General features: G+C 44.0%; 1 protein-coding gene across 1 annotated transcript in view; it reads right to left on the bottom strand.

Moving 5' to 3' along the window:
* Positions 1-25834, bottom strand: part of LOC104543914 (slit homolog 3 protein-like) — a gene marked incomplete at its 5' end in the record, with an annotated part of 37581 nt that extends 11747 nt beyond the window's left edge. Inside the window, 4 exons of the mRNA XM_010188632.1 lie at positions 9907-10037; positions 13512-13752; positions 19464-19601; positions 25741-25834. Of these exons, the coding sequence (XP_010186934.1) occupies positions 9907-10037; positions 13512-13752; positions 19464-19601; positions 25741-25834 (604 nt within the window). The remainder of the gene's footprint in view (positions 1-9906; positions 10038-13511; positions 13753-19463; positions 19602-25740) is intronic.
* Between the last annotated feature and the right edge of the window lie 2031 nt (positions 25835-27865).

Raw genomic sequence — 27865 nt, 5'->3', positions numbered from 1 at the left:
GCGGCAGGGCTAACCGGGCCCTTCGCCAGGCGCCATGGCGGAGACGGTCCCGGCGGCAGGAGCGCGGGCGGGCAGCAGGGGGCGCCGCAGCACCGCAGACGGGAGCGGGCACTCGGTGCCGGCGCGGCGGAACCTGTTCTGCCTCCTCACGGGCACCGGGCACTGACACGGAGCTCGCCGTGCCACGCACGACACCGCAGCACCCGGCGCCTGCCTCTTGCGGAAGTTTCCATGCTTTGCGGTTAAATCAAACTGGTGCGTCTGAGCAAAGCGTGGGAGAGGGCCTGAGCCGACTGCTTTTCTCGGGGGAACGAACAAAACCAAGTCCCGGCCTCTGAGATTTTCCCCAGCTAGTAAAGACGATAGTCGTGACTTTTTAGCCAACTTCCAGCTGCAGTGTTTTGGGCCACCACCACTGGATATTATATAGTTTACAACATATTCTTGTTGAAAAAATGGAGGAATTCTGTTCGAAGTCTAAACATTTGAAGTACAAGCAGGGATTTTCAGGAATTCTGTAATTAAGCTTGCTAAAAAGTAAGCAGTAAAAGGAGCCAAAACACCAGCTTTAAAGATTTTTCAGGACCCAGGAACTGCCTCTCAGTGAGCAGCCTGTGAGGGTCCATCTCATCAGACATTTCATGGACGGCACCCACAGTCCCGACAGGACCCTCACTGAAGCCATGTTATAAACCTGACGCTGAGAAACCACTCCAGTTCCCTTCCAAGGATAATCACTTCTGCTTCCTTAAAGCACGCATCTTGGCAGAAAGGAAGTAACACACATTCAAATGCTGAGGGTTCGCAGGAGATTTCTCTGGATCAGCAGTGCAGTGAACAGATCCCAGTCGGAGCTGGCTGCCCCAGGAGCCCCCAGGTGCCGAGGAGGGGGAGCTGCCGTCCTGCAAAGGGGATGCCCAATCAGCACCACCTCTCACTTTTCTCTTCTCGGTTACACTTGTCTCTTCATAGCCCAGGTTACATCTTGCACAATCCATTACACTGCTTTCATCAAGGTTAACCTCAGTGAGAGGCCATGACATCTCATCAGATTTGGCAAAAAAAAGAAAAAAGGAAAACCCTGGGCATGTAAGGAGAGTCTGGATTTCAAAGCTCATGATAAGGCCCTGGGTCCAGCACCTCCTGTTTCCTCTGTTCCCCCTCTGTTCCCCCTCCTTCCCCAGGTGGAAAGTTCAGAGCTGCCCTAACAGGGAATGGTGGCCACTGGAGAGGGCTCTATTAAAGTAATTAAAATTTCGTACTGCAGCAAGCTGGTCTCATCTGTCAGAACAGTTCCAGCAAGAGGGACCCACTGCACAGAGCACTGGAGACAGGCCATGGACATGACCTCTGCTGGGGGGTTTAGACTACAGAACACAAAGAAATGAAGGGAAAGGGATGTGTATTAAACATAAACCCCAAGGGAATATATGAAAGAACTGATTTCTACTCTCATTTTTTATCTATTTCTATTCTCCCTCCTATATTTTCTTGCCCTGCTACTCCAGCTCCAAGCACACAGAGACTTCATAAACACTGACTTGCCGTGCTCTAATACCCATGAGAGATTTAGAGCCAAGCCACTGTAAATACGCCAGTGAACAGAAATACATTAAAGAATTAAAGCATTCTATTTGAACTTGTAAAATTTTGGATTTGGGCTAAGTTTTTTCACTGACATGTAATGTACCTTCAGCATAGACAGCAGGGAACAGCACAGCAGAAAAGTCAGAAACAAAAATAGCTTTAAGTATCACAGCAAACCATGTCACTGAGGAAATTTATAGCTATCAATTATGCAAATGAGGACATAAATTCATTAGCTACTGTCTCCAGATTTTCCTGACCTCTGTCTTAATGGGGACATGCCTCATTTGAAGCACAGAACAAAGCAAACACAAGGATAGTAAGGGACTGGGGAGTGAAGGCCATGGGGAATGACTGAACTTGGATAATCTTTGAAAACATTTGAAGTAGAAGGGAATTAGCAGAAATACATGTCCCAGAGAGCTTAAGGAGCTTACAGCACATGGGAGGAGCAGGCACCACAGAGAGGTACCATAATCAAGAAACACAAGGTGAGAACTGCTGGGAACCACATTGAGATGTTAGCAATTTGGGAGCTGTGAAGCTCATACTGTGCCAGGTTGACTTCAGGTATCACTGGTGATGGTTTTTCAAGCTACGGTTACCTCCTGCCCTTAGTTCCAGTTATAGTAAGTCCTTCGCCTAAAATAGATGTAAACTTCTCCATGGCAACAAATGCAAAATCGTAATTGGAGTAGTGTTTGTGCTACCTCTAAAATAACACATCATTTCAAGCTCCATTATCCTCAGAAGCCAAATAAAAAACACATGTTGAGAAAAAAGTATGAAAAACACTAATGAACACAAAGCTAGGGAAATAAGAGGTGAAAGAGATATATTAAAGCACACGAGTTCACTTTCAGCTTAAAATACACTCTTTTTTTTTCTTATGTTCAATCCTGTTTTACATTACTTCAGTGTTAGGTCTCCTAGGCTGAGAGCACTCAACATGAAGATCTTTTTTCCCTTGGTACCTCCATTTTCATTTGCTTGGTTTTATACCTTTTCTCCTACTTGCAACTCTGCAGACCACCCAAATAAACCATCTTTCTTTTCTTGTTGTGTACAGCTCTTAACCACTGGCAGCTGATTACCGTATCTCCCTTAATGATCGTTTGGCCAGGCTATGCATATCTAATTTCCAGTCATAATTCAATTCCTGCAGCACCACTGCCAACAGTGAAAGTTATTGTACCACAGACCTTATAAGGGAAAAGCAAGGACCTTTTTTTTATACCTCTGCATCATGCAATTAACACAGTCCTGACCCCTTTCCCTAGATTATTCATAAAAGGGACAGATTCAAGGCCAGGGTATAAACTTCTTGATTGCAGTGAGTTCTTACCATGTCCCTGACGTGGGCAAGAGGTCTGACACCTCCCTCTAACTAACACTGTGCTGCTCCTCCTGCAGTATCACCACGTCTCTGCAGAGCTGAATACTTCATTCTGCTACCTGAGAATTTGTGAAAATGCAAGCGTAATCACAGCAAAAGTAGCTTCAATGCACTCTTTAAGTCCAAGGCCTCTACTGAACGACAGGTTACGGTGTTCCCATCTTACCCCACCAGAACGAGTTTGCACATCATGGCACACAGCGTGTTGAGGTGCAATGAGGTATTGCATCTTGGTGGCTTTACTGTGACGTGCACCATAGAAAATAACAAACCCAGTAACTAGAGTGCAAAAACAATAACATATAGGTTCTGCAATGCTACTGGGAGTCATTAAATCAGTTACCCTAAAAAGCAATGACACTGCAAACAGCACAGAGGGAGGCAGGCCCTGGCACTGCAGCAAGGCCAGTGACAGCACGGAGCAGCACGTCCTTGCAGCAAAGAGGGGTTGCTGTGAGTGTCCAGCTGTGTGGCACACACCAGGTCAGGCAATGGCACAGCCCCCCCAGCTCCGCCAGCACTGGGAGCAGAACAGGATGCTTGGGTTCACTTTTTAGTGTTGGTATCAAACACTATGGAAAACAGCTCTGCCGTTCAACTGGATGTCTCAGTTTCTGATGAATAAATCCATCAAGTGTCTTCACAGAGTCATTTCATCAGCGGGAACACTTTAACAACATCTATCCCCTTTTCAGCTCTGGAAAATATGAAGGTATCAGCCTACAATTAAAAGTGCTTCCAATTAAAATGACAGAGAATGATGGGTTTCATCTGAAATTAGAGGCTAAGCACCAAGAAAACACACTATTTAGAAACCTGATACATGGTCAGGAACTAAAATTATTTCCACCTCATCTGTGGCAACATACCTACAGTTGTATGTCTCTCTTTCCACAAAAACAAACAAAATCCAGCATTACTGGACAACCAGAGTAGCAGCAGCCACCTTTTGCAGCAGCACTGGGGGTTACATTTCTATAGCAGGAAGAAGCACTGCAATAATTGTGCACGGAACCAGGCTGCACCTCCGCAATCCCTCTCAGCGGCAGTTGTGCACACATTCCTTCTAACAGGGACTGCAGCTGTTAAATCCAGAGCCTGGTGCCTGGTGTAAATGGGACATAAATCTGTCACACATGGTACACGTCTAAACTTTGAACACAAAGTCATCATGTTTACAAGAAATTTACAAGCAGAAAAATAATAAACATGTTCTATTAGCTTGCTACATTCTGTTACAAGGCAAAAGCCTCACAGTTTAAGTCATGAGCCAGCCTCTAGTGCATGGGATATTTATAAAGTAATTTTGACTATGATTAACTTTAGTCCATCACTGTCTATTATGAGACTACTTCAACCTTCCTCTGATGTAATTAGTGTTAGCCAACTTTGGCAGTGTACTACTGGACTAATGACCTAGAGCAAGAAAATACCTTTTAAAATACCTCTGCACACCTTTCTCCTAGTTACTCACTGGAAGCAGAGTTCAGCACAACAGTGTGTTTCCAACATGCAGAAACCAAACTGACTGCTCAGAAGATGGACTAACATCAGCATGAATTTATGAGGGCTCAGGAGCTGCCAGGATGCTCTTATGGTTTCAGTGATGCTCTCACTAGAAGACACAGTGAAGCCATGTTACGGACCAACTAATGACCAAATCAGGTTATCTGCTGGGATGAAAGAAGTGGTTCTTATTTCACAATTACTTTTGGTTTGGCTGGGCAGTTTTAAGACTTGAACTGAACTGGCTAAAACTCTACTGGGCTACTGCCTATAACAAATGGGAAAATCAACATTTATAATGTGGGTTTCTGCATTTTCAGCAGCAATTTTCTTCTGATGATAGAGCTATGTTATTTTTAGTCCCAGTCAAACTGTTGTGGGGAAAAACCTTTGGCTTCGCCATTCATTTTTACATAAACCCAAGACTACTGGAACATGAAAACCAAGAAGTACCTGCAAGGCACTGAGCTACTTCTAGAGCTCAGCAGGCTTTCAAGAGCAAACATCTTCCTTCTTGATGCTCTTGAAAATACTTTCGAATGGTCAACACTTTCCACTGCAAAGTAAAACATCGTAACTGTGAAGGATTTGCTTTTCATCTGTAGGTGGAAGTGAAGTGTCTGGACACTCTGAAGTGTCCAGTCCCAGGCAGGAGAGAGAGGAGCTGCACGGGGCCAGTACGCAGTGAAGTGACTGACTGGAGGTTGAGCTCAGAGTGTTCGACCACATCGATTCCTTTTGGGCAGAGGCAGAAACAGCAAGAATTTAAGCTCCCTTGTTTCAGGCTTTTTGCTTTAACCACAAGAACATCCATCTATGCTACGTAAGAATTAGCTGGACCATGAGAACTGCATGATACAATCTGTAAGAAACATTTTTAAATGATGGAACATTTTTGAAAAATTAAGTATGGATACTTTTAAAAGGAATTAAAATGTAATTTGGGTGTAAGCTCTGCAGTAAGACAAATACAATTAATTCTTATATTTTTCTAAATGCCTCTTTTTTTCACTGCTGTCATGAAAACATGATTTTAAACCAATGATGTCTGCATCTTGCTCTTCACCAGATATGACAGTCTGTATGCAACATGGCAATCTGGGAACTCTAGAGGGAATTACATTAGTAGTTTGTGTCAAGTTTCAATTTTCCATTTCTATTAGGAAGGATTAATTTAGCATCCAAATCAACATGACCGTGTAGTAGCATAAAACCTATCAGAAAAAAAAACAAACAACTTACATGTAAGGTCTCATCTCTGGTTCAAGGAACAGATGTAGGAAAAAAGACTGAAAACAGGAATACAGTTAAACAGATACCAGTATCAATGCTGAAACTACAGGATTACATGGTCTTTGTTAATTGAAACCTTTAACAATTGGAACATAGTGGTAAATAAAAGCAGCACATTCCTCATCACTTGGTATCCTTAAGTTAAGGTAGGGCATTTGTGTACAAGATTCACTTTATTTCAAGACCTCAGTGTTAGGTCAGTACTAAGTACTGTCATGGGACGGAAGAGTAATTCTCACCAGTGCAGAAAACAGGAGGACAATAAAGCACTCAGTTTTCTATTCTCATTTGTGCATCTACAGAATAATCAAATAGAAGAAAGGAAACAAGAAGTAGGAATTCTACTTCAAGAATAAATCTTTTATGGGATGTTCACTATGACACCTAGGAAACAGTTATTCTGCAGCTTTCAAATGAGTTCAAAACCAGACCAGTCAGCTTTTCTTTTGAAAGGGCAAGTTCAATCATTGCATATTCATGCATTAACTTGTATTTCTTTCTAACTTGATGATAAATGAAAATGTATTTTAGGTGGTCTTTCCCATTGGACATTTGCTGACCTTCATCTGACGAGAATGAAGGAAAAGTCCAATGTCAGCTTTAACCTTTCTATCCAAACATACCATCAGAATGAACAGATGTAAAGCAAATCTGAAAGTACAGCGAGTTAATCTTGTGCTTTTCCAGACTAACTTTGGGCTGCAGTTCTGCTTTGATGTGCTCAAATGAATCACTAAGACACCACCCCAGGGAGTTCAAAGCACACACCCTCTGTGTCTGGTACAAACCTACACCCCAGCTGTACACTAAGGGGCTGGGGAAGAGTTTTGCAATGTGACACATGGCGTCCTTCATCCATTCAGCACCCGCCTGCTGAATGCTCCTGTACACTACCACCTTGCTGCCTTACTTGCTGCTGGCTCCCAAACCTGTCTGACAACAGGTTTTATCTTATCCCTACAGAATATTACCTTTATTAGCCAAGCACTTTGCTAATTTTACTGTTCTATTAATAAATCTTATAATTAATAATCTTATAATCTTATAATAATCTCTGATGGAGAATTACAGATAAGGTGGCTTGCCAGCGACTTCCCACATCCCATCATGGGAGTACCTGGAACAACCAGCAAAATGTCACAGTCACAACACAGGACTAGGTCAGTTGCAGATTTCCTGCAGCTGTATGTGGCTCAGTTTCCACCAGGCCGTATTTTAAGGCCTCCTCCTCTTTTGGCAGACTCTTCTGAGCAAAAACAAGAGACAAAGTACTGCTCATCTCTTCCAAGAAGTTGGACCCCTTTAGAGGATAGCAGCACCTGTTACTGCCTCTGAAAATTCAAGTCATAGTATTTCAGCAGAGGTTCTCAGAGGCAAACAGTCCACTTTTGCTGGGATTGCGATTTAAACAAGGCATCTAAACAAAACAGCAAGAAGTAGGCAATAGACAAACTGTTTTACCAGTGGCAAGGCTAAGATTTCAATGTTTCAGGTTCTCCTAGTAACCTTCTTTTTAATGAAAAATGAAAAATTGTAGAGGTTGCAGAAAATAGTTCCCCAAATTCTTAAGGTTTAGATAAAATTCATCACACTGAATCAGCTATTCATTTAATCAAACTGCAAGTTAGAAGACAACACAATCTGTACAAAAGTAGGGATAAACTCATGGGAGCCAGTACCAGGTATAAAAGGACTTTCATCTCCCTGGAGAAAGCCTCTAAAACATCCAGAAGGTATTAGCAACACAACTTGGAAATGATGGCTAGTACCTGAATACTGGAAATTAGTGACCATTGTCCAAGCTACTAAAGGAAATATGGGAGTTTCCATTATTTGGTGTTTTCCTCTCAGAACCCAGTGCCAAGCTAGAAGTCATGTCTTAGCCAAACAGAGCTTACACCGTAGCTAAAAGTCAAACAGGACACATAAGAAGGTCAAACCAGATCCACTCATGCCTTCTACCCTTAAATCCGATGTAAGGAGAAAAGCAGGTTTCCTCCCCCTTCCTCCACCCTTAAGGAAAACATGTCTTTTAATCTATTTAGAGGCCCTTTTTGACGTTCTTTAGCTGCAGTTTTTCTTAATCTTTTCCCATGCTAATCTGATTTTGCTCCACTCCTTAAACTAATAAAAGATTAGAGTGACATTTCGGAAAGGGCATTGTATTAAGCAGCTTCTTTCCCATCATGCAGTACAAAATGTAGTGAACAAGCCATTAATCTTATGGTAATGAGGTGTCGGTCTGAATGGAGACCTCCTCCTTGATCAATATGAAGAGATAACCAGGACACTGCCACTCCCCATCTCTGGCAACTTTGACAGAAGGCAGCAGATCCATGTTGTTGTGATAGTGGCAACAGCTCTTGTCACCACCCCGTTCTGCCCTTGACAAAGGAAAGCAAGCAAGCATCCACACCGATCTGTCACCCCCTCTGCTGCCCACACAGCTTTTCCCTATGTTCTAATTAGTGGTGTAAAACACCAACTAATTACCAACTTCAGCTTTGCTCTAACATGAAATCAATTAGGATTAACAGCCACACACAGAGAAATTTTTCACACCTACCCACCCAGCTGGTGAAAATCACTACCTACTTTCTTCATTCCGACAGAGGACAAGCCGTTGCTCTTCCTGGTGACATCCCTGCATAGGTATTATCCAATTTGCTTTTATACAGGAAGAATGTTCTCATTTCCTTAAACAAGTCACCATTTTCCCTAAAGAAAGCTCTGCATGGCTATGATGCTCCTGGAAGCCTCAAGTTTTATCAAGTGCTGAGAAAACTTTCCAGAAAAGCCCGTCCTGGCTAATGATACATGGTGGCAGCCTTTTAGCCATTCCGATAGGATGCTCTTCCTTACAGAGCCAAGTGGGCTGGGAAATCCAGCTCTTCTGCACATACACTGCCATGAAACTGTGCTGAACCCAAAAAGGCTCCATGTGGTAAAAACCGCATGTTTATACAGAACAAACTAGAGCAACAGGGCTTAAAAATAATCCAAAGGGAGTTAACTCAGGGAGAGGGTTGCTAAAGAATGGTGGGACATCTCTCTTTCCTAGAGAAACGCCTCTCTGCATGGGTTTTATTTTTATGTTTGCTTTTCACAGAATCACAGAACGTTAGGAGTTGGAAGGGACCTCAAAAGCTCATCCAGTCCAACCTCTGCCAGAGGAGGATCACCAGACCAGGTCACACAGGAACGCGTCCAGGCGGGTTTTGGATGTCTGCAGTCCCCTGCAGGAGACTCCACAACCTCTCTGGGCAGCCTGAGCCAGGGCTCTGTAACCCTTACAGTAAAAAAGTTTTTCCTCATGTTCAGCTTGAACCTCCTGTGCTCCAGCTTGCTCCCATTGCCCCTTGTGCTGTCATTGGACATCACAGAGCAGAGCCTGGCTCCTTCCTCCTGACACTCGCCCTTTCCAAATTGATCCCCATGAATGAGGTCACCCCTCAGTCTCCTCTGCTCCAAGCTAAAGAGACCCAGCTCCCTCAGCCGCTCCTCACAAGGGAGATGCTCCACTCCCTCAATCATCTTTGCGGCTCTGTGTTTTCTTTCTTGTGACTAATGAACAAAACCTGTGGATTTGGTATCCCCAAAAATGTCTGAAGGTCAAACTGCCCTACAATCTACCTTTGTAATTTGTGCTTTTTCATGGTTTGTGGAGTTACTACTGATACAGGTAAGAGTTCCTCTAAAAATATTCACCCTATAGAGGAATTCAGCCCTTCTCCTCCTATGTGACACAATCTAATCCTGCAGTTGCATAGTCACTGTTCTGTCTTGGAACAGCAAATTAATGTTAAATATCAACACCAAAGAAACTACTTACTTGCAACTATTTCAAGGACAACATTCAGCAGAAATTAAATCTTTACAGTAGATGAGAAAACACAACATTTTCCTGCAATCATAATAGGACACGGTATCAATTGCCAATAAATGCCATTTTTTTAACCATGCTGCCTCTAGCTAAGCCTTATTCTCAATTTCTTTTCTTATTACATACATAAATGAGATATACTGAAGTAAAAGAAAAGGTTCTTCTCCCATACACATCTCTTAGAAAAATCCTACCTTTCCATAATTTTTGGAAATCAACTGTTCTGGTAAAGCTTAGCTACCTGTATACTGTGGTAGGCGGAGAATTCAGCGTGTCGTAGATGAGCCTCACATGTCCTTGGTACAGCTCCAGAGCCAAGGGATCATTGTCTCCCTTGTATAATAAGATGCCATTGTCCTTGTCCGTTGCTACCTGTGAAACATTAGTAAGCAGGTAAGGTTACAGAATAAGAGAATCATTTAGGTTGGAAAAGACCTTTAAGATAATCGAGTTCAACTGGTAACCTAGCACTGCCAATTCCACCACTAAACCACGTCCCTAAGCACCACATCTCCATGTCTTTTAAATCCCTCCATGGATGGTGACTCCACCACTTTCCCTGGCAGCCTGTCCCAGTGCTTGACAACCCTTTTGGTGAAAAAACTTTTCCTCATATCCAATCTAACCCTCTTCTGGCACAACCTGAGGGCATTTCCTCTTGTTCTATCCCTTGTTACTTGGGAGAAGAGGCTGACCCCCACCTTGCTACCCTGTCCTTTCAGGAAGCTGTAGAGGGCAATAAGGTCTCCCCTCAGTCTCCTCTTCTCCAGGCTGAACCTCGCCAATTCCCTCAGCCACTCCCCATAATTCTTGTGCTCCAGACCCTTCACCAGCTTCGTTGCCCTTCTCTGGACATGCTCCAGTGCCTCAATGTCTTTCTTGCCCAAAACTGAACACAGTATTTGCAGTGCGGGTTGCTTGAGAATGATTAAAAAAGAAATAAAGCTATATTAAAAATCATACCAAAATCATACATGCAATATGATTTAATAAATCATATATATGAACAATGAGAGCAAGAGCCATGAGGCACAAAAAGGTCTTGGTACCACTGAGTGGGCTCATACACAAACAGGTTGGTGTCCCACTAAGGGATAGCTCCCATGTTTCAAATGAGAACTGGTTTTCAGGAGGTGAAAGCTGCAGTTTATTTGATCCCTGTCAATAGACTGTTGCTATATTTTTGGTGACACATGAATTTATTTCTCAGCTACTACCCCAGTTTGAAGTGGAGGTTTAGAACATCAGCTCTGGCAGTAGAAGAAATGTGTCACAATTATAAGCAAACACGTTTCAGCAGGTTCTGATCTGAGCACAAAGAAGGACCTGTCTCCACACTCAGGATAACCTGGAGTTCACAGAATCACAGAATCGCTCGGTTGGAAAAGACCTCTGAGATCATCACGTCCAACCGTTCCTGTCTACCCCCTAAACCATATCCTTAAGTACCTCGTCTACCCGCTCTTTAAATACATCCAGGGATGGTGACTCCACCACCTCCCTGGGCAGCCTGTGCCAGCCTCTGACGACCCTCTCAGTAAAGAACTTCCTCCTTATCTCTAACCTGAATCTCCCTTGGCACAGCTTGGTGCCGTCTATCTCCCCTTGTTCTATCCTCCATCACCTGGGAGAAAAGACCAGCACCCACCTCTCTACAACCTCCCTTTAGGTAGTTGTAGGTGGTGATGAGGTCTCCCCTCAGCCTTCTCTTCTCCAGGCTAAACAAGCCCAGTTCCCTCAGCCGTTCCTCATAAGGCCTGTTCTCCAGACATTGAGTTCTTCACCCAACTCAAGTTATTAGCCAGTCATGTGGAGTTCAAATGGGACATTTAGAGAGTCGGAAAGAACAGGGTAGCCCTCATCCCTCTAGCTTTGATGTACATCAAGGGAAAAAAAATGTCAGCACTGAATCAGAAAACAAGGACTTAACTTTCCCAGTTACCAGCTCTAAATATCCCTATAGTTCAAAAGGGAAAAAAAATAAAAAAGGGACAGAATGGGATTTTTGGATACAGTTATTTTCACAGTACATATTTCTTGAGATTTCTTGCTTATTTTTTTATAATGGGCATTAAATGCCAAAACTAAACAGTACCTTTTAAAAATCTGTTTCCATTTTATATGTATATTTAAGTACTAACCTTTTGCCCTTTTTTTTTTCTTGAGCACTTTTAAATAAGATTTCCTCTATATGTTCTTAATAATCAATGTACTCTAAATTTAATTCACTAGTGATTAATGGCTGGATGGAAGAATAATATTCAGCCTGGTAAAAAAGAAGTGAGAACATTATCTGCATGTGATTTCTGTAATAATCAGTTTTATTCTTCAAGCCATGGCTGATGTAATGTGTTTTGCACACTTAAGATTTTCAGCATTAAAGTTGACCTGTAGTATTTGGAACTTTTGAGGAGCCATATTTTAGAGTGCTCATATCTTAGAATCTCTTCTGAGACACTAAATAAAAGGGAATTTCGAAGAAAAACTTTGGTTTCAAATATAGATAAATCAGCTTCATTTTCAAATGAACTGTATACTCAAGATATTAAAGAAAAGATAAATATTAATTATGGATTTTTTTCATTAGAATAAACTTTGCAGGAACTACCTTTAAAAAAAAAATAACAAAAACAAACTGGAACACAGGAGGTTCCACTTAAATTTGAGAAGAAACTTCTTCTCAGTGAGGGTAACAGAGCACTGGACCAGGCTGCCCAGAGAGGTTGTGGAGTCTCCTTCTCTGGAGACATTCAAAACCCGCCTGGACGCCTTCCTGTGTAACCTCATCTGGGTGTTCCTTCTCCGGCAGGGGGATTGGACTGGATGAGCTTTTGAGGTCCCTTCCAATCCCTAACGTTCTGGAAATTCGGTCCTTTTTCCCATGTCTTGACATTAGTATTTTAATTGCAAACAAACTCCATCAAGTAAGTCTCGAATATGATTTCCAACTGGGGAATATAATCTCTTTAAAACTGAGAAAATAAATACAACAAAATAAACATACAGAAATTATTTTTCTTCTCACATCTTTTGAAATGTTATGCTTCATTTCCAGGGTGAATCTAGCATAGAAATAGTCCAGATTAACTATCAGTGGCCTGTATGTCATATATGTGCTTCACACATCTCAATGTTAGAAAATGTATAAAGCCGGAAATCATTCACTCATTTACTTTAGGATATTGGGGGGCGGGGGGTGGGGAGATCAGCTTAATGCCTACTACACTGTGAATGCAAATAACTTCCAAATCACTTAAATATCATATTGGACTAAGTATCTGAAATACCTTTGATCCACCACCACAAAGATGACAGCAGTGGCATGGCACATTTGGCATCTTTTCCATTGTCTTCTGAACCTTAGACCTCAAACCAAATGTAGGTGTACCAACAGGACTGTAACAAAATCCCACGCCTTCTATCTACTGAATGTGCACAGTAGAAGAATCAGCAAAAGACTGTCTGGAAAGGCCATTTAGAGCAGCCTTTTAAAATATGTGTCCTAATATTAAGCACTGATTTCTACAGGATGAAACACAATGCTGTAGATCAGTAAGAAGACTGGGAGGTTTGCAGAATAATCTCTGGCTACATTGCCAGTCTAGGAGTAAGGAGGTGTTGAGACTCTGAAGGCAGGGTGTGTGCCCACAAAGGTACAGTGCTGCTCAGTTCCTCCTTCACGTTTCAATACTTCTAGAGTAGATGACTGGCTCACAAGTTGCCTCTAACTTTGTCAGCATCTGGGCCAATAGACTCTGTTCCTTTGGAACAAAAAAAAATATACATGTATATGTGTTGTTGCTTAGAAGAGCACTAGGCTGGCAACAGATGTTCTGTGCGACTTACCTGCAGTGAAATGTTTGCCTGAGGGCGAATTTTGACTGAGGGCAGCTCCACGTAGGAATCCTTCCCAACAAAGTTGACTGTGATGAGCTTCTCGCACTTCTGCCCAGCAAAGCTAGCGAGGCAGCGGCAGACAGGCTCGTGGTGTGTGACGATGCACTGGGCCCCATTCTGGCACTCATAGTTATCGCATGGGCTTGTCTGGAGCAGAACCATTGGTGGAGGAGTTTCACAGAAAAGTCCACTGTAGAAGGTAAAGTAAAGAAGTGGCCTCAATTATCACCATTTTTTAAGGAAGGAAAGACTTTCAGATGCTGATGTTCTACTACTACCATGGTATAGAGACTTGGAGATCCAGCTGCCACATGTTCACTTTACCATGGGAAAGCTCTACTACATTGTCCTAGATAGAAATTTCCACACTCAGTCTGAACGAGCCAGTTCAAATACCAAATGCCTGCACTTTGCACTGGTTATTTAGCTCTGCAGCATCCAGCAGTCTGTCAAAAATAGCTTTCATCCCACACTGTGCTGTGTAGACCTTCTCAGCAAACTCTGGGAATCATTTAAACACAAACCTGAGATTTCTTTACCTTCTCTCTTTGCTATCCAGAAACATGCAAACTGGAGCAACAGAGCTTAAAAATAATCTGAAGGGAGTGCACTGATCAATGCACTGATTCCAAACTGCTTGATGGGCAGCTTCCCCAAATTGATTGTTCCTAACAGCATCAGGATCATCAACTTTATTTTAGCTGATTTTGTGGTTGGCAACATCACAGATCAGAAAAATGGGAAGGAAAGAAAGCTCTCCCAAAGCCAGGGGTAGCTGAGAAACAAATGCCAGATCTGAGTACTTGAGAACTCAAATTATGTTCAGATCTGGAGGAAGGTGCTGTTGTTTGGTCTTAACTAGATGAGAAGCTGAGCAAAACTCATGCATAGGAACCTGTGACCTCTGAGGCTTGGGCCACGTCTCACAGGGAATGGCTCAGTCCCCAGGCTGCCACTTGGGTCCGCATGGCCACACACGCCACAGCTTCTGGTGGGAATGACTCAGCTGCGCTGAAATATTGGCACCAGCAGAGAAGGAGCAGAGAAAAGGGAGAAAATGCATGGACCAGAGTCCTGCATCTGGGCAGAAACAACCCCTCTTTTGAGGTCCCTTCCAATCCCTAACGTTCTGTGATTCTGTTGTGATTCTGTGATTCTGTGACCACCAGCTTCATAACTTTGCCCAAATCTGTATGTTGGCCTGGTATATGATGATGTGGGTATGGCAAACAAAAATCTGTTCACAGGAATAAGAATGAGGAGGGTGAAAAACCACTGCTCGGCATTTCCAAGGCCTAAAGCCCAGCACTGCGCTGGCCTCTTGCCACTGCCCAGTGTATGCACCCTCAGTGGCACTCGGGGCTGGCTGTGCTTGTGGACACTGACACGCAGGTGTTTCCTTCTCAGCCAGAACCATCTCTCAATACTTTTCAGGATAAATTGCATTCCAACACTTTTCTCATTGCATTGCCCTAAACTTCCTTTATTTACCACAAGGCCAGAGCGATGTTTCACAGCTGGCCTCCCCGCGCCCATCCCATTGCCACCTCACTGCTTCTAAGCGGTAGGGAGCTGTGGAAAATTGGGACCCCTTATCGCCCCTCTCTGCCCTGGTGACAGTGCTGTAAGTGGGCACAGTTATCGGCTGCTAATATTATCAGCAAAGAGCTTGAGGCAGGCGAGCAAACCGCTTCCTGTCAACCAAGTGGGAAATACCCTCTACCAGAAGAGCATAATCTTGCATAGGGACAAGCCAAACTATTATTTTAAACAAATGTATCTCAAAAGTGTAATCTGGCAGGGAATACTGCTGGCAATCAATAAAGCCCATTTACTTTGCTCCAAGGCGTACCTGGAGGAGATGAACAGGCTCAGCCCACTGGTCAGCAGTGGAAATGGGAGTAGGGCAGGTAGTACAGAATGGGGGAGTAACTGCACAGGGGCAATAATTGCCTTTGCTCAGTTTGATACATTTCTCAAAGTAAATCTGTTCTTGGGAACATTTCTTTGTGAACACACCTAAGCTATGATTTAGTTATAGACTAAGAGACTTGCCCTTCCGGACCCTTTGCTGCAGCTTCTTGGCAGAGCTCTGCAAACCTGCCCCACTCCCTGTGCCTGGATGCTGAGTGCAGTACCATGGGGGCACAACACCTCTCAGCAGGAGATGACCTGGATTCCTCTTTTCAAGAAAACAAGGGAAAACTAAAAAAAACAGCAATGACCTCACAGGAAGACAGATGCTCAGAAAGCAATTCTTGCCAATTTAAGGCAGTTACTGCAGTAGCTGCCTCCCAGCACAGCAGCCAGACCCAGGCAGTGCTGATGAGCTGAGGGGACATCAGGCCCACGTCCCTGCTGCTGGCCAGGCACTAAAGCGGACTTTTCTCTTCAAAGCCTGGCTTCATTAAGTGTGTGAGCTCTCTCCGGTGCAGGGCTTTGTGGCTGGCTGGCAAACATGTCAGGAAAGCCAGTAATGGGAGCATACGAGGGCTGGCCCCGCAGATGACTGTTACCCTCACCCCTGCCCTGATGTCACGTGTCATTTGTTTTCCAAAGATGACAAGCAGAAAGAAGCATTGCTAACCCAGCCCATCAGCTTTGTCATTTTGTTTTGTCTGACAACTAGAAAGCAGAAGGAAAGTCAGTGTACATAATTCTAATTTCATGGAAGTTAAAAATGATAATAGAAAATCCATGCAATTCGCAACAGCATCCATTAACAGAAAGCAAATGTTGTAAGGAGCCAGTGTGTCTGTGCTCGGTGCTGCTCTGAAAGATTCCCTGAGCTCCCAGTACAGCTCCTGCACAACCCTTCCTTGCTGTGAAAACCCTTCAGTGGGTGGCTTTGCAAGTGCAGCTGCCCTGCCCCTGGCATCTAGAAAGTACACTAGTAATTGTATCTGTCAAGGTATTTTCTTGTTTTTTTAAAAAAAATTAAGTATTTTTAGAAATTATTAATACTATTTATTTCCCCAGCAGTGGAGTGTGAAGCACAGCCTGACTTGCATGGCCTGGCCAAGTCCATTCTGTCTGGTATGATCTCATTTATTTAAATAACCAATGCTGAGTTTCTTGGAGCAAATTATCCCAGTGGGGAACTCTGAAGCATCTAAACAATGGCGGAGCTGTGCTTTCTACCAAGCTCAGCAGCCTTAATGTGTGCTTCACCACGAGAGCAACGTTTATCAGGACAACACTACTGTGAGGCTGATTGCTAGAGGGAAGGTTTGATAAGTTAGGTTTTAGCCAATGGAGTTCACAAATTCTCAAAAATGTTATAATCTACTGGGGGTAAGCGAATGTTATTTTGGGAAGAAAACACTGAAAACTTTTCAGGAAGAAAGTGTATTACGCAATTGGAAAAGGTTGCCAAGTGATAAGGAAAGGTGCTACGTGGAGCACAGCTACCCATAAACAGTGAATAGGAAACACTGAGATGGGAAAACATTTGTGTGCATCATGGTACAATTGCTTTTTGGCGCTGTCCTCAGAGGTGCGTCACCTTCCTGGAAGTGTTCAAGGCCAGGTTGGACAGGGCTTTGGGCAACCTGGCCTAGTGGGAGGTGTCCCTGCCCATGGCAGGAAGGTTGGACTGGATGAGCTTTAAGGTCCCTTCCAACCTAAATAATTCTATGATTCTATGATTGGGCACATGAGGCCCCACACTGCTAAGAACTACCAGAATGCTGTTTATTCAAGGCTGTAGGCTTTAATATACTTGTTAATCTGTGACTCCAAGTGGCTTTGACGTACAGCATAGTGACAACCATAAAATTACTATAGGGACATGCATTTATTACAACAGCACAAGCCCAGACAACTGGGAGGTCACTCTGCACACTGCTGGGAAATAATTCTCAATACTTAGCCAAAAGACTATTAATCATCACCTTAGTTCTCCTCATTACATTTGTCAGACCACCCCTTGTGTTCCCTCCTTTTCATCAACAAGTTATTTCCTTGCCGCACAGTGCCTGAGGCATGCTCTCTAACCTGAACACTAGAAGGCTGAGCTCTGTCAATCACTGTCTTTGCAATCACAATCTTAAGAGGGAAAAAAAAATCGGAACCCCCTTCAGAGCAGCAGGCCTTTAAACTACAAAAGGCTGGAGTCACAGAAAGAATAACGAGCAGATCACGTTTTGTTAGCAGAGTTCTAATCCTGAAATCAAAGATGATCAGGGACTGTTCTGCACAGAGCATGCAAGAGGATTCAGCTTGCTCTCCATCTTGACAGTGGGAGCCTGTTAATGTCCACTGCAATGTTTGACTACTGAAAGACTCTTGCTCCCTTGCATCTTGCACAAAAAATTTAGGAAGGTAGCACAGACTAGTGCAAAATAAAAAAAAAAGCAAGCAAGCAGGAGACTTCAAGTTAATGTTGGCTCTGCTGTTGCCAAGCAGTGGGATTACTTCGCTCACCTACCTTGGGCTCTGAACTGCTGTCTAGGCTGCTGTAGAGTTTTGGAGTGTTGCGTGGAAAGATGTTTCCTCTTCTCAGAGGACTTTTAGTGGAATTAAACCCCCTCATTTGAGTCAGGGAGCAGGCCGGAATGTTCCAGGTTCTGCTCTTGAAGTCCCTGGTGTGAGATTGGCCAACCTGGTGCACTGCCCGAATGGCCAGTCAAGCTGCTGGGTATACAGGGAGGGAGCCAGGCCAGTCTCCCACCTACCCCTGCTGCTCTGCTTAACTGTATCACAACCCAAAACATCTCTGCCAAACACTGTCACCCTGGCTGCCTGCAAAAAAACCTCAGCTTTGTCACTGCCTACTACTGACATGCCTTAAAGGGATCTGCAGCAGAAGTCTCCCAGTCACTGTCATCTATGACAGGCCCGAGTTACCTTCACTCCAGATATGGCTTGCAATCCCATTTCTCAACTCTAACCATTAGATAACATTGAGCATTTACAAGTCCACTGTGGGACAGCCAATCGTTATCCTTGCCAGGCACTCGTTTGCAAGATCCCTAAGGCCATCAAAAACTGGACTGAAAGGACTGAAGCAGAGAACAAAACATGAAGAAAAGGGTATGAATTTGAAATTCAGAGGCTATCTGATATCCTGTCTGACTCTGTGAAACCATGAGCTGACACCATGTTATATATCAGTGTCTATTCAGGGAAGTCTGCTTTGCAATAAAAATGTGTGTTGAGAAGGGGGGAAACCCCCCCAAAACCAACACAGATGAAAGTAAGAAGAATGAAAACAGTTGCAGATACAAAGCAGAGAAAATTATTCATAAGTGTTCACGCAATTTCTGCTTTGTCAAGACTGATCTTTTCAGGTACTGCTTTTTTGTCTCATGGGTGTATCTCAAACACAGAAAAGGTTTTGCTGGAAGGAACCCAGTATCTAGCCTCAGACAATGATTAGTGAATCCATTTGGAGCAGCACACTTATCTGCAACAGACAGTGAGATTTCCAGGAGTCAAATATATTGGCAGCTGTCAGATTCAGAGACTTGAAACTTACAGCCCAAATCGTACAGAGCCCACCAACAGGCACAGAGATACTGGCACGAACTCCTCAGACTCGTGTTTTCTTGCAGTCAGGTGTGAGGGATCATACATGCAATTTTATTAGCCTTTTCTCACTCTCACACACATAGTTTATCTCCATAATATTTCTGTCACGGCATTACCTAGTGTTTTACCAGGAAAGACTGGGGCAGGCAGGCAAACTAACATAGCGCTGCACAAAAGGCAAATTGCTGTTTTCAAACCAAGAATCACCAAACCCCTGCATTCAGTTTACTTGTTAAGACCTACTTCAGCTACAAGATTTGAAGCACTGAGGCATCCATTCATGTCACAAAGACAGACCAATAGAGAGGCTGCAGAGAGGCTGATTAGCTACTCTAAGACAGTCCAGAGGAGAACCTGGCTTGCACGTACCTGAAACCCTGCGGACAGATGCAGGTGTAGCCATTGACTGCGTCGACGCAGACAGCTCCATGGTGACACTTATGGCCCACACAGTCATCATTATCTATTTCACAGTGTTTTCCACTGTAACCTGGCAAGCACTCACATCTGAAATACAAGAAAATCGCTGTTAAAAGCTTGTTTCAGCATTCCCAACCACAGCACGCACACACACAGGTAGTCTAGCACCAATCAGATTTGAGAGGGAAAGTTGTTAGCAATTATTCTTGGAAACATAAAGCACAATCCCTGCCATCAGAAATGCTCGATTATCTCCTGTCTGTCTGCAGCTGAAGTTCTGTGATCTACTTAAATTCAAGCTGAGCAAAGCAATACCACACTATTGCTTTTCCTCAGACACGTCTATGGAGAAGGGGGATTACACAGTAGTGTCCCGATGATGCTAAAGATGACAACATCTTTCCTAACCTTATAGTCTGAAAGGGCAATGTTCTGACCCATCACTTTTGAGACCACTACCTGTTTGTCATCCATTTGCAAGGCATAGCAAATGTTGCTGCAACTGCAGAAAGTTGTCTTTGAAGCCTGTCTTTTCCCACGGTGACACTCAGGTGAAGCATGTACCTGCTCCTACGGGGTAATGCCATTCATGGGAGCAACACAATGGGATACACTCAAACCTCCAGACATTAGCTTTTCATTTTACACACAATCCTCGAGTTTGCTGTATGAAGGCTGCATCAGCATTTCTATTCTAGAAATTTACAACCTGACAACAGAAAATGCATCCCAAAGTTTCTGACTTGGAACAGATCTTTTGGGATTGCTGAACAGCCTCTTTTTGACTCTATAGTGTAGACAATGTTTAGTCATGAACACGCTTTAGTCCATAAAACACATTTTACTCCTGCCAGCTGGATGTTACTGCACATCTGGAAAACAAAAGGCAGATCACTAAACCAGAACAAGAGGAGAGCTACAGTGAACTTCAGCAATAAAAAGAGGTCTGTGCTCTTGCTAGAGCCCCTTGTTTGGACCCAGTGTGCTTGCCACTGAGAGCTGGAAGAGGAGAGACATCATAAAGTTGAGGGAGGCAGAAGAGAAACTACTGCTCCACCAACCTATCCTGCTGGCCTCCTCCTCCTCCCTGCCAGAAGCCTGGTGGGGTAAGTGCAGGAGGAGGCTCCTTGTGGAAAAACTCTTCAGAGGAACTGGATGCATGGGAACTGAGGAGAAGAGAGATTTCCACTTTCCAGGCAGCAGTCATTGTGCTGAATTCAGGTCCAAGTGACAGCATGTTTTGGGCCCTGGCTGCACCCTGGTTCCTCAGGGCACGGCAGCGAGGTGGGGGTAACCTGCCAGAGCAGAACAGTAGGTCCTGTTAACGACCAGTGAACAGCTACCACAGCATGAGGACCTCAGTGACCACCTAGCTCAAGCACTGAGCAGAATGTGACCTTCAGTCTCCAGTTATTGGCTTGTGACTGGCTAAAGAAAGGAGAAAATCGGGCAAAGCCTATTAACCTGCAAGTGTTGGATGCAGAACATTATGTAGATGCATATACTTTCCTTCTCCATCCTCCCCACTGGAGAAGCCTCCATCACAACCCTACACAACCACAGGATGGTTGATGTTCCAGCTCTGCATGCCTGAAATACTTTCTTACACCTTGGTGGCTCAGGGAATACCGTGATCAACATAACGGAGATGACAAAACAGAGCAAAAAGCCTTCATTCCCCAAACTGTAAGAAGCGTGCAGCATATTTTGGCAACATTTTAGTCACACTTGCAAGCAAATAATGTCAATCAATAGACTGTGGGGGGAACTGGCAACATTTAATCTTGCTGCTTTTTATTGATCCCTGCAGTTCTAACATAAAGTGATGTAGTAATGAACTATGTGCAGTTCCTTATTCAGGGCTGCCATGCATCAATTTTATGTGTACTGGCTATCTCAGTAACGATAGAGCTACCACTTTTCTCTGCAGGGCTGCATTAAATCAGTGTTTTAAGCTGTCAGGTAATAATACCAACCTTTAGAATAATAAAGTATATTTATATCATGCTCCAAGACCAAGATAGTGAATGGAAAAACACGCTCCTTTCCTGAAGGTATTTTTTTTAGAAGTAATTTCATTCATTGTGTTAAATGGTATTTTTCGGATGACTTTTATTTTCTGGCATACAGAAAGCTACTCTTCTTCTATAGTAATACCACAATAAAGATGTGAAGGCTGGAAGTGAGAAAAGCCACCTGCAATTTTAGCTTAGAAAGCAAAGAGCTCTGTGCAGTCAAGCACATACTGAAATAGCGCAGTTTGCTTCCAAGCTTGGCTTTCCTCTTAGAAACACGGAATTCCTTTTGGGGCAGTCATGTCTGAGCTCATAGCGTGTCACATCTAGGCTGAAGCTTCCAAAAAATGTGTGCCTGGAGCATAGCAGGAGAGAAACTCAGCCCCCACGCCTCACCCAGCCTCCTCCTAGAAACCCAAGGTCTCCCCACAGGGAATGATGGCCCATTAACTCCATCCCCATCCCACATAGTGCCCCCAGTGACTAAGCATCAGTAAAAGTATGGAGGAGACAAAGTAAAGGAGCAGGAAAAGAAGCTTTCATATTCAAGTTGTGGTAAGAGAGTTATTTACACAATTAGCTCAGTTATCTCATTTCCTAGTGACCATCTGACACCAGTACAGTTGAAATTTTGTCTGCTTCAGTCTTGTAGTGATGGCAACATTCTCAGCATCAGAGAGAGCCTAAAAACATGTCTAGTGTGTATTGGGTTTTCTGCGAGGAGTTTTTGGTTGTCTTTGGTAATGGGGGAAGGGCTATGGAGATGGCCTTTTAAGAAGCTACCTGAAAAGCTCTCCCTTTTCCTTTATCAGACCCACCTCTGACCAGGGCCAGGTCAATCAGTGCCCCTGTGAATTCATGGATTTAAGGGGGGTGCAGAGCAAGTTCTTTCTCTCTCTCTCTCACACTGACCCCAACCAGTGTGCTGCTGGCCTGACCGCAACTTAAGCTTAAGCCCCACTGCAGCTCCAGCCCAAAAAGAGAGAGAGAGAGACGGGAACTCTTCAGAACCATCAGAAGAGACCTGCAGCGGAGAAAGGAGTGAGACCTGAGAACAACTTCGAGGAACACCAAGGTCAGTTGAAGGAAAGAAAGGAGAGGGAGGAGGAGTAGGACACAGAGCCCAGGTTCCCCTTTTGCAACCCATGGCGAGAGCCGGGTCGACTGCCTGCAGCCCGTAGAGTTCACCAGTGGGGCAGGGCCACATGAGCAGTGGCTGCCCCTGAAGAAGCTGTGACTCTGGGCAGTGTGTGCTGGAGCAGTTCGCGTGTGAGGGAACTGTGACCGTGGGCAGACCCAGATTGGAGCTTTGTGGACTTGGGCTGAAGCAGTTTTGTGTGTGAGGGAAAGTGCAGCTGTGGGCAGACCCGCATTGGACTTCTGAGGATGTTTTCTCCTGTGAGAAGGGTACCACGTGGAAGGAAAGAGAGGCTGGGCAGAGTCCTCCCTACTCCTGAAGAAAGAATGGCACGAACCGACAGCAACCCCCTCTCTCATGCCCCTGCGCCTCAGGGCACAGCGGGGAGGTGAAGAAACTGGGAACAAGGCTGAGCCCGGGAAGAATGGAAGGGTGGGAGGAAGGTGTTTTGATTTTAAGATCTGGTTGTATCTCCCATTGTTCTACTCTGATGTTGGTAACAAAATTGTTTTGTTTTTTTTTTATTCCTTATGATGAATCTGTCTTTTTCCTGTGACTTTTTTAAGTGGTGAGACGCTCTCTCAGTCCTTATTTTGACTAGCCCCTTTTTGGGGCATCGTGGTGCTCATTACACACTAGGCCTAAACCATGACACTAGTGGTATTTAAAATGTTGGCCTATCCGACGGGATTGGCATCTGCAAGTACTCAATGTCTCTTGTATTAAAGACATGAATCATGGCTTTTATTGCAGGGCCAGAATGGAATTTCCCTACCCATATCAATAAATAACTTGGTTTCCTATTTTTTTCCTGTCTTTGTCATCTTTCCGTCGCTTTACAGAGTTGCAGACCAACCAGAGCTGAAGGCAGGACAGACAGACTAGTGTCCTTGCTGCTATGATATCCTTCATCGGTGTGCCCAGGGCAGCAGTCAGATAAGTGGATGGGCAGCTTGGGAACACGCCTGAACCCTGCCATTAACATTCTCCACCTCTGCAAGCAGAACAGAGGACTGGTGCATGAGTCTGACTCATTCCACAGGTGGCATTGTACTGCCCCATGATGGACAAATGTATGGCACATCAGAGGTCGAGGGAGCAAACTGCTAAAGGGAGCAGCAACAGCACAGGACTGGGGGCTGTTGTGTTCAGTGACACCCAGCAGGAAACACACAGCACTGTAAAAGCTGCTAGGGCTCTCAGCCCACTTCTGAGTGGTCTGGTGCAACTAAAGTATGAAAGAAAAAACAATACTTGAACCAAACTATGTTTAAGGCTGGGCAGGCTCCTTCACCTCTCAAGTCTGGCCTGCTAGAAAACAAAATTAGACAGAAAAAGTACAGAAAGTCTGGATTTTTGTGTAGCATTATGAAAAGTGGGAAGAATAATGCTAGGAAATAGAAAATAGTAGAAAATACTTACAGTTATTTAGGCCTCCCTCAAGAGTTAATGGCCTCATTGTGAAAAACACTTTTCCAGCAAGCAAGCAAGCAGAAGTGTCTTATTTGCTAAAATTATTTGAGTGGCACATATGAAAATGCTTCCAGCAAGGGTAAAAACATTCAGCAGCCTCCACCAGCTGCCTCCATCCCTTCATACATCTAGCAACATTAGGTAATTTGAGTTATAAACCTTCTAACATGATGTAACTACTGGATTAGGTGAATGATGGTTTAATTAGGAATGAACACTGGAAAGAACATCGAGGATTTACATACTGGTACACACCTCGTTATCCAAGTCCTGTCAAGCACAGGTTCAGCTGCCCTCAAGATGCCCAGCATCTCTAAAAGTTTCTTTGCTTCCTTTGAACTATCCTGAAATGTTCTGTGTATTTACACTGTTCTGACATGCCGGTTGCTTCACGGGACACAATCTGACACCAACTGCAAGTTACCAGGAAGATCAAAGAGTGCTCCTGTCGCTTCCCTGCAGGATGCTGGGTGTGCTTGGTGAGGCCATCCCTCCCCAGAACCCCAGCCTGCCCTCCCAGGAGGAAATGGGAGATCTCTCGGGATTGCCACGCACCTCTGAAAACAGGCTTAGTGTGAAGTGCAGAGTGCAGCTCACACTGCACTGAACTCTTTTGAATTTTTCCCTCTTTCTTACATCTTTGGGTCAAAGATCTTTTCTTGACAAGCTTTCTATAGAGCTTGGTTTTTCAGTTGACTGTCTCTACTTGCTAAATTTCTCTGAAATTCCCTGTTCAGAGAAGTGATGAATGCTGCTACTCTGTACCTCTCAAAACATCCCAACTCTCAAAGCTCCAGATACTTAACTGCCATGTGAGACATGAAGGTTTCCTTTACCCCTGTGAAACAGTCAGTGCCGTTCCCAATACACAAATACAAACACAGGAGGTTTCACAAATCTAACAGGAGCCAAGCACGACTCGCCTCTACAACCAGCAGGAGAAGGCAGCTCCTGAGTGAGAGCCGTCCAGTTCAGCCACTTTCTGCTGTTGCCCAGGTGAGGAAGTGCGAGGAGAGGAGCTGCACTATGGCTGGCTGGCCTTTACTCATGTACCCCAAGGCTGCCAACTGTCCTGGCAAGCAACAGCTAAAGTGGAAATACAACAGAAAACTCCTGACCTGCAGCTTTATGCTATAATGACAAGTTTATCTTTCCCTTCTCAGTAGTCAAAATGGGGACTGGATTTGGAACTCTGAGCCAGCATGGGCTGAGGGGGGCTGAGTTACATCTGTTAGGGCTCCTGTTATGCTGCTTGAATTGATGGATGCCCTAAGGAACACATATGGAAACTGTCCTTAGTTTCTGAGGCAGAGTAAGATACTTTGCAGTACCTGTTTCAGAAGTACTCCTTTTGCTCTATTCCAGAATAATTTCTTTGCTCTGGGGCTACATCTATTACTTCTGAGTAAACCACAGAAGCTAGAAAAGTATGTATGGTTGCATTAAAATTAAAATCTGACATGGCCCGAAGTATATACAGTCTTGCACTATTTGCATTAATTTTGATGATTTTTACCCCAAACTCATTGCCAGTTCAACCCTAGTCAAGCAAATGGATGGATCTGCCCAGTGCGTGTAGACCAATATACACACCCCTTACCTGGTTCCTTTGTCAAGGGGAAGACACTTGGACTCGTGTTGGCATGGATTTAGATCAGGAACACAGTGGTTAATCACCTCATCACACAGTTCACCTGGGGCAAAAGAAAAGCAATAATGCTGTAATGCAACCTGGACAAACCTGAAGCAGCTTCAACCATGATGTTCAGAGACGGTGAATTTCCTTACATGGTGATAGTTTAGCAGGAAGTGACAATATTGCTTACGAGGGCATGTGAAATTTCATTAATTTGGGCTCCTTTGACCTGCAGTGACTGTAGTGTTTCTATCACATGAATCTGAAAGGCTAGCATAAAAAGTACTGGCATATAACTCTACTTGGAGACAGATTAAAGATCAAAGGGGCAGTTCCTGACCCAGAACCTCTTATATCAAAACAAGAAACTGCCACAAGAGCTAAGTTGCTCATTAGACTGTAACATTTTCACACTGAAACATATTTTAGCCACAGTTAATACTCTGCCAAAAAGGCTGAGGAAATCATTCTAGAAAAGAACAACAACCCACAAACCCTCTCCAAAAACCTTTGTGACTCTCAATAATAGGAAACAGATTTAGGACTGCATGTAATTATAAAACATTCACTATTCATAAGAAAAGTACTAGCTCTATTGTGGTCACAGGAGATGATGTATTTTCAGAAAAAAAAGAAACCTTTACATGTAAGCTCACCTGTTTCTAGGTATGGTGTGTTACATGCCATGCACCTCCCTGGATTTGCATAAATTTTAATAATTAATAGTTCTGGAATGTTCAAAACCAGATAGTTTATTTAAATTCTACCCTTCTCTGTGTCCTAAATTATTAGGTCAAACTTCAGTACCCCAGGACTTAAGATCCAGCCAAAGACCACAGATATCTTTGCCTTTCCAAGAAACCAACAGAAACCAATCCCACAGCTCCTACAGCCTTGCAGGAAAAGCAAAGGTCAGGTCCTCCCAACACGGAAACCCCCAAAAGCTGCAGTCCCAAAGTCCCATATGCAGCTATATCAGAAGACCACATCTGTGGGTTTTCAAGATTATACGTATTTTGTGTGCCTATACACAATACAAACCCTCACGTGAGCAACAAGCCATGTGAATAATGTGGGAAAAAGGCTAATGTGGGAGGTGATGGTGGGCTGGCAGTGCATTAGCAGGATTTTTGTGAAGCAGCAGCTCCAACTGTCTTGGGAGAAACTCCACTTTCAAAATTCCTTACATTTCTAACTCCAGTGGCTACAGAGAAACACTTGAAAACACCAGCCAAGCAAACCACAAAGATCAAAACTGAGATGGAAAATGCAAATCAGAACTGTCTGGTTTTTTATCACTCTTGTGATCTGGCAGGGATGACAGAGAGCTCAATTCTGATGACAACTATGGTAGTGATAGGTATGGTTTGAGTTGTTAACACACCCAGCTCACTCCTTCAGGTTGTACTCCTACAGTACAAGCTACATAGCTCTTTATTTGACTCTTCATATTAGAATGGAGGTATAATATGTATTGCAAAAGTTACTCTTTGTTTGTTTGTTTATTTCAAACATAGAACACCTAATATATCTGCTTCTGAGAGCTGTCAAGCAGAAGTGAGGAAGTGGAGCAAGAATACAAGCCCTGGAGGCATGAGAGATGGTACTACCAGCATAAACCCATATTCACATGCCACACATGCCCTTGTGACTTTTAATGGGCCGGGTTTGGCAGTGCCACAGAAGTCTGGCATGGCAACCTGCAGTAGACAGTTCGTTGTTCATAGCATCAACTGTAAGACAACCAATTCCATCTGGAGCCAAGGAAGATGGACACTCTCTGGAAGAAAAATGGAGAACTGGTCACAAAGGATACAGAGAAGGCTTGAGGTGCTCAACGACTTCTTTGCCTCGGTCTTCACTGGCAAGGGCTCTAGCCACACTGCCCAAGTCACAGAAGGCAAAGGTAGGGACTGGGGGAAGGGAAATCCGACCACTGTAAGCAAAGATCAGGTTCCAGACCACCCAAAGAACCTGAAGGTGCACAAGTCCATGGGACCTGATGACATCCATCTGTGGGTCATGGGAGAACTGGAGGATGAAGTTGCCAAACTGACATCCATCTTATTTGAAAGGTCATGGCAGTCTG

Source organism: Mesitornis unicolor, unplaced genomic scaffold (assembly GCF_000695765.1).
Source record: "Mesitornis unicolor isolate BGI_N332 unplaced genomic scaffold, ASM69576v1 scaffold2237, whole genome shotgun sequence".
NCBI classification, from domain to species: domain Eukaryota; kingdom Metazoa; phylum Chordata; class Aves; order Mesitornithiformes; family Mesitornithidae; genus Mesitornis; species Mesitornis unicolor.
This window is presented reverse-complemented; position numbering and strand designations above follow the sequence as displayed.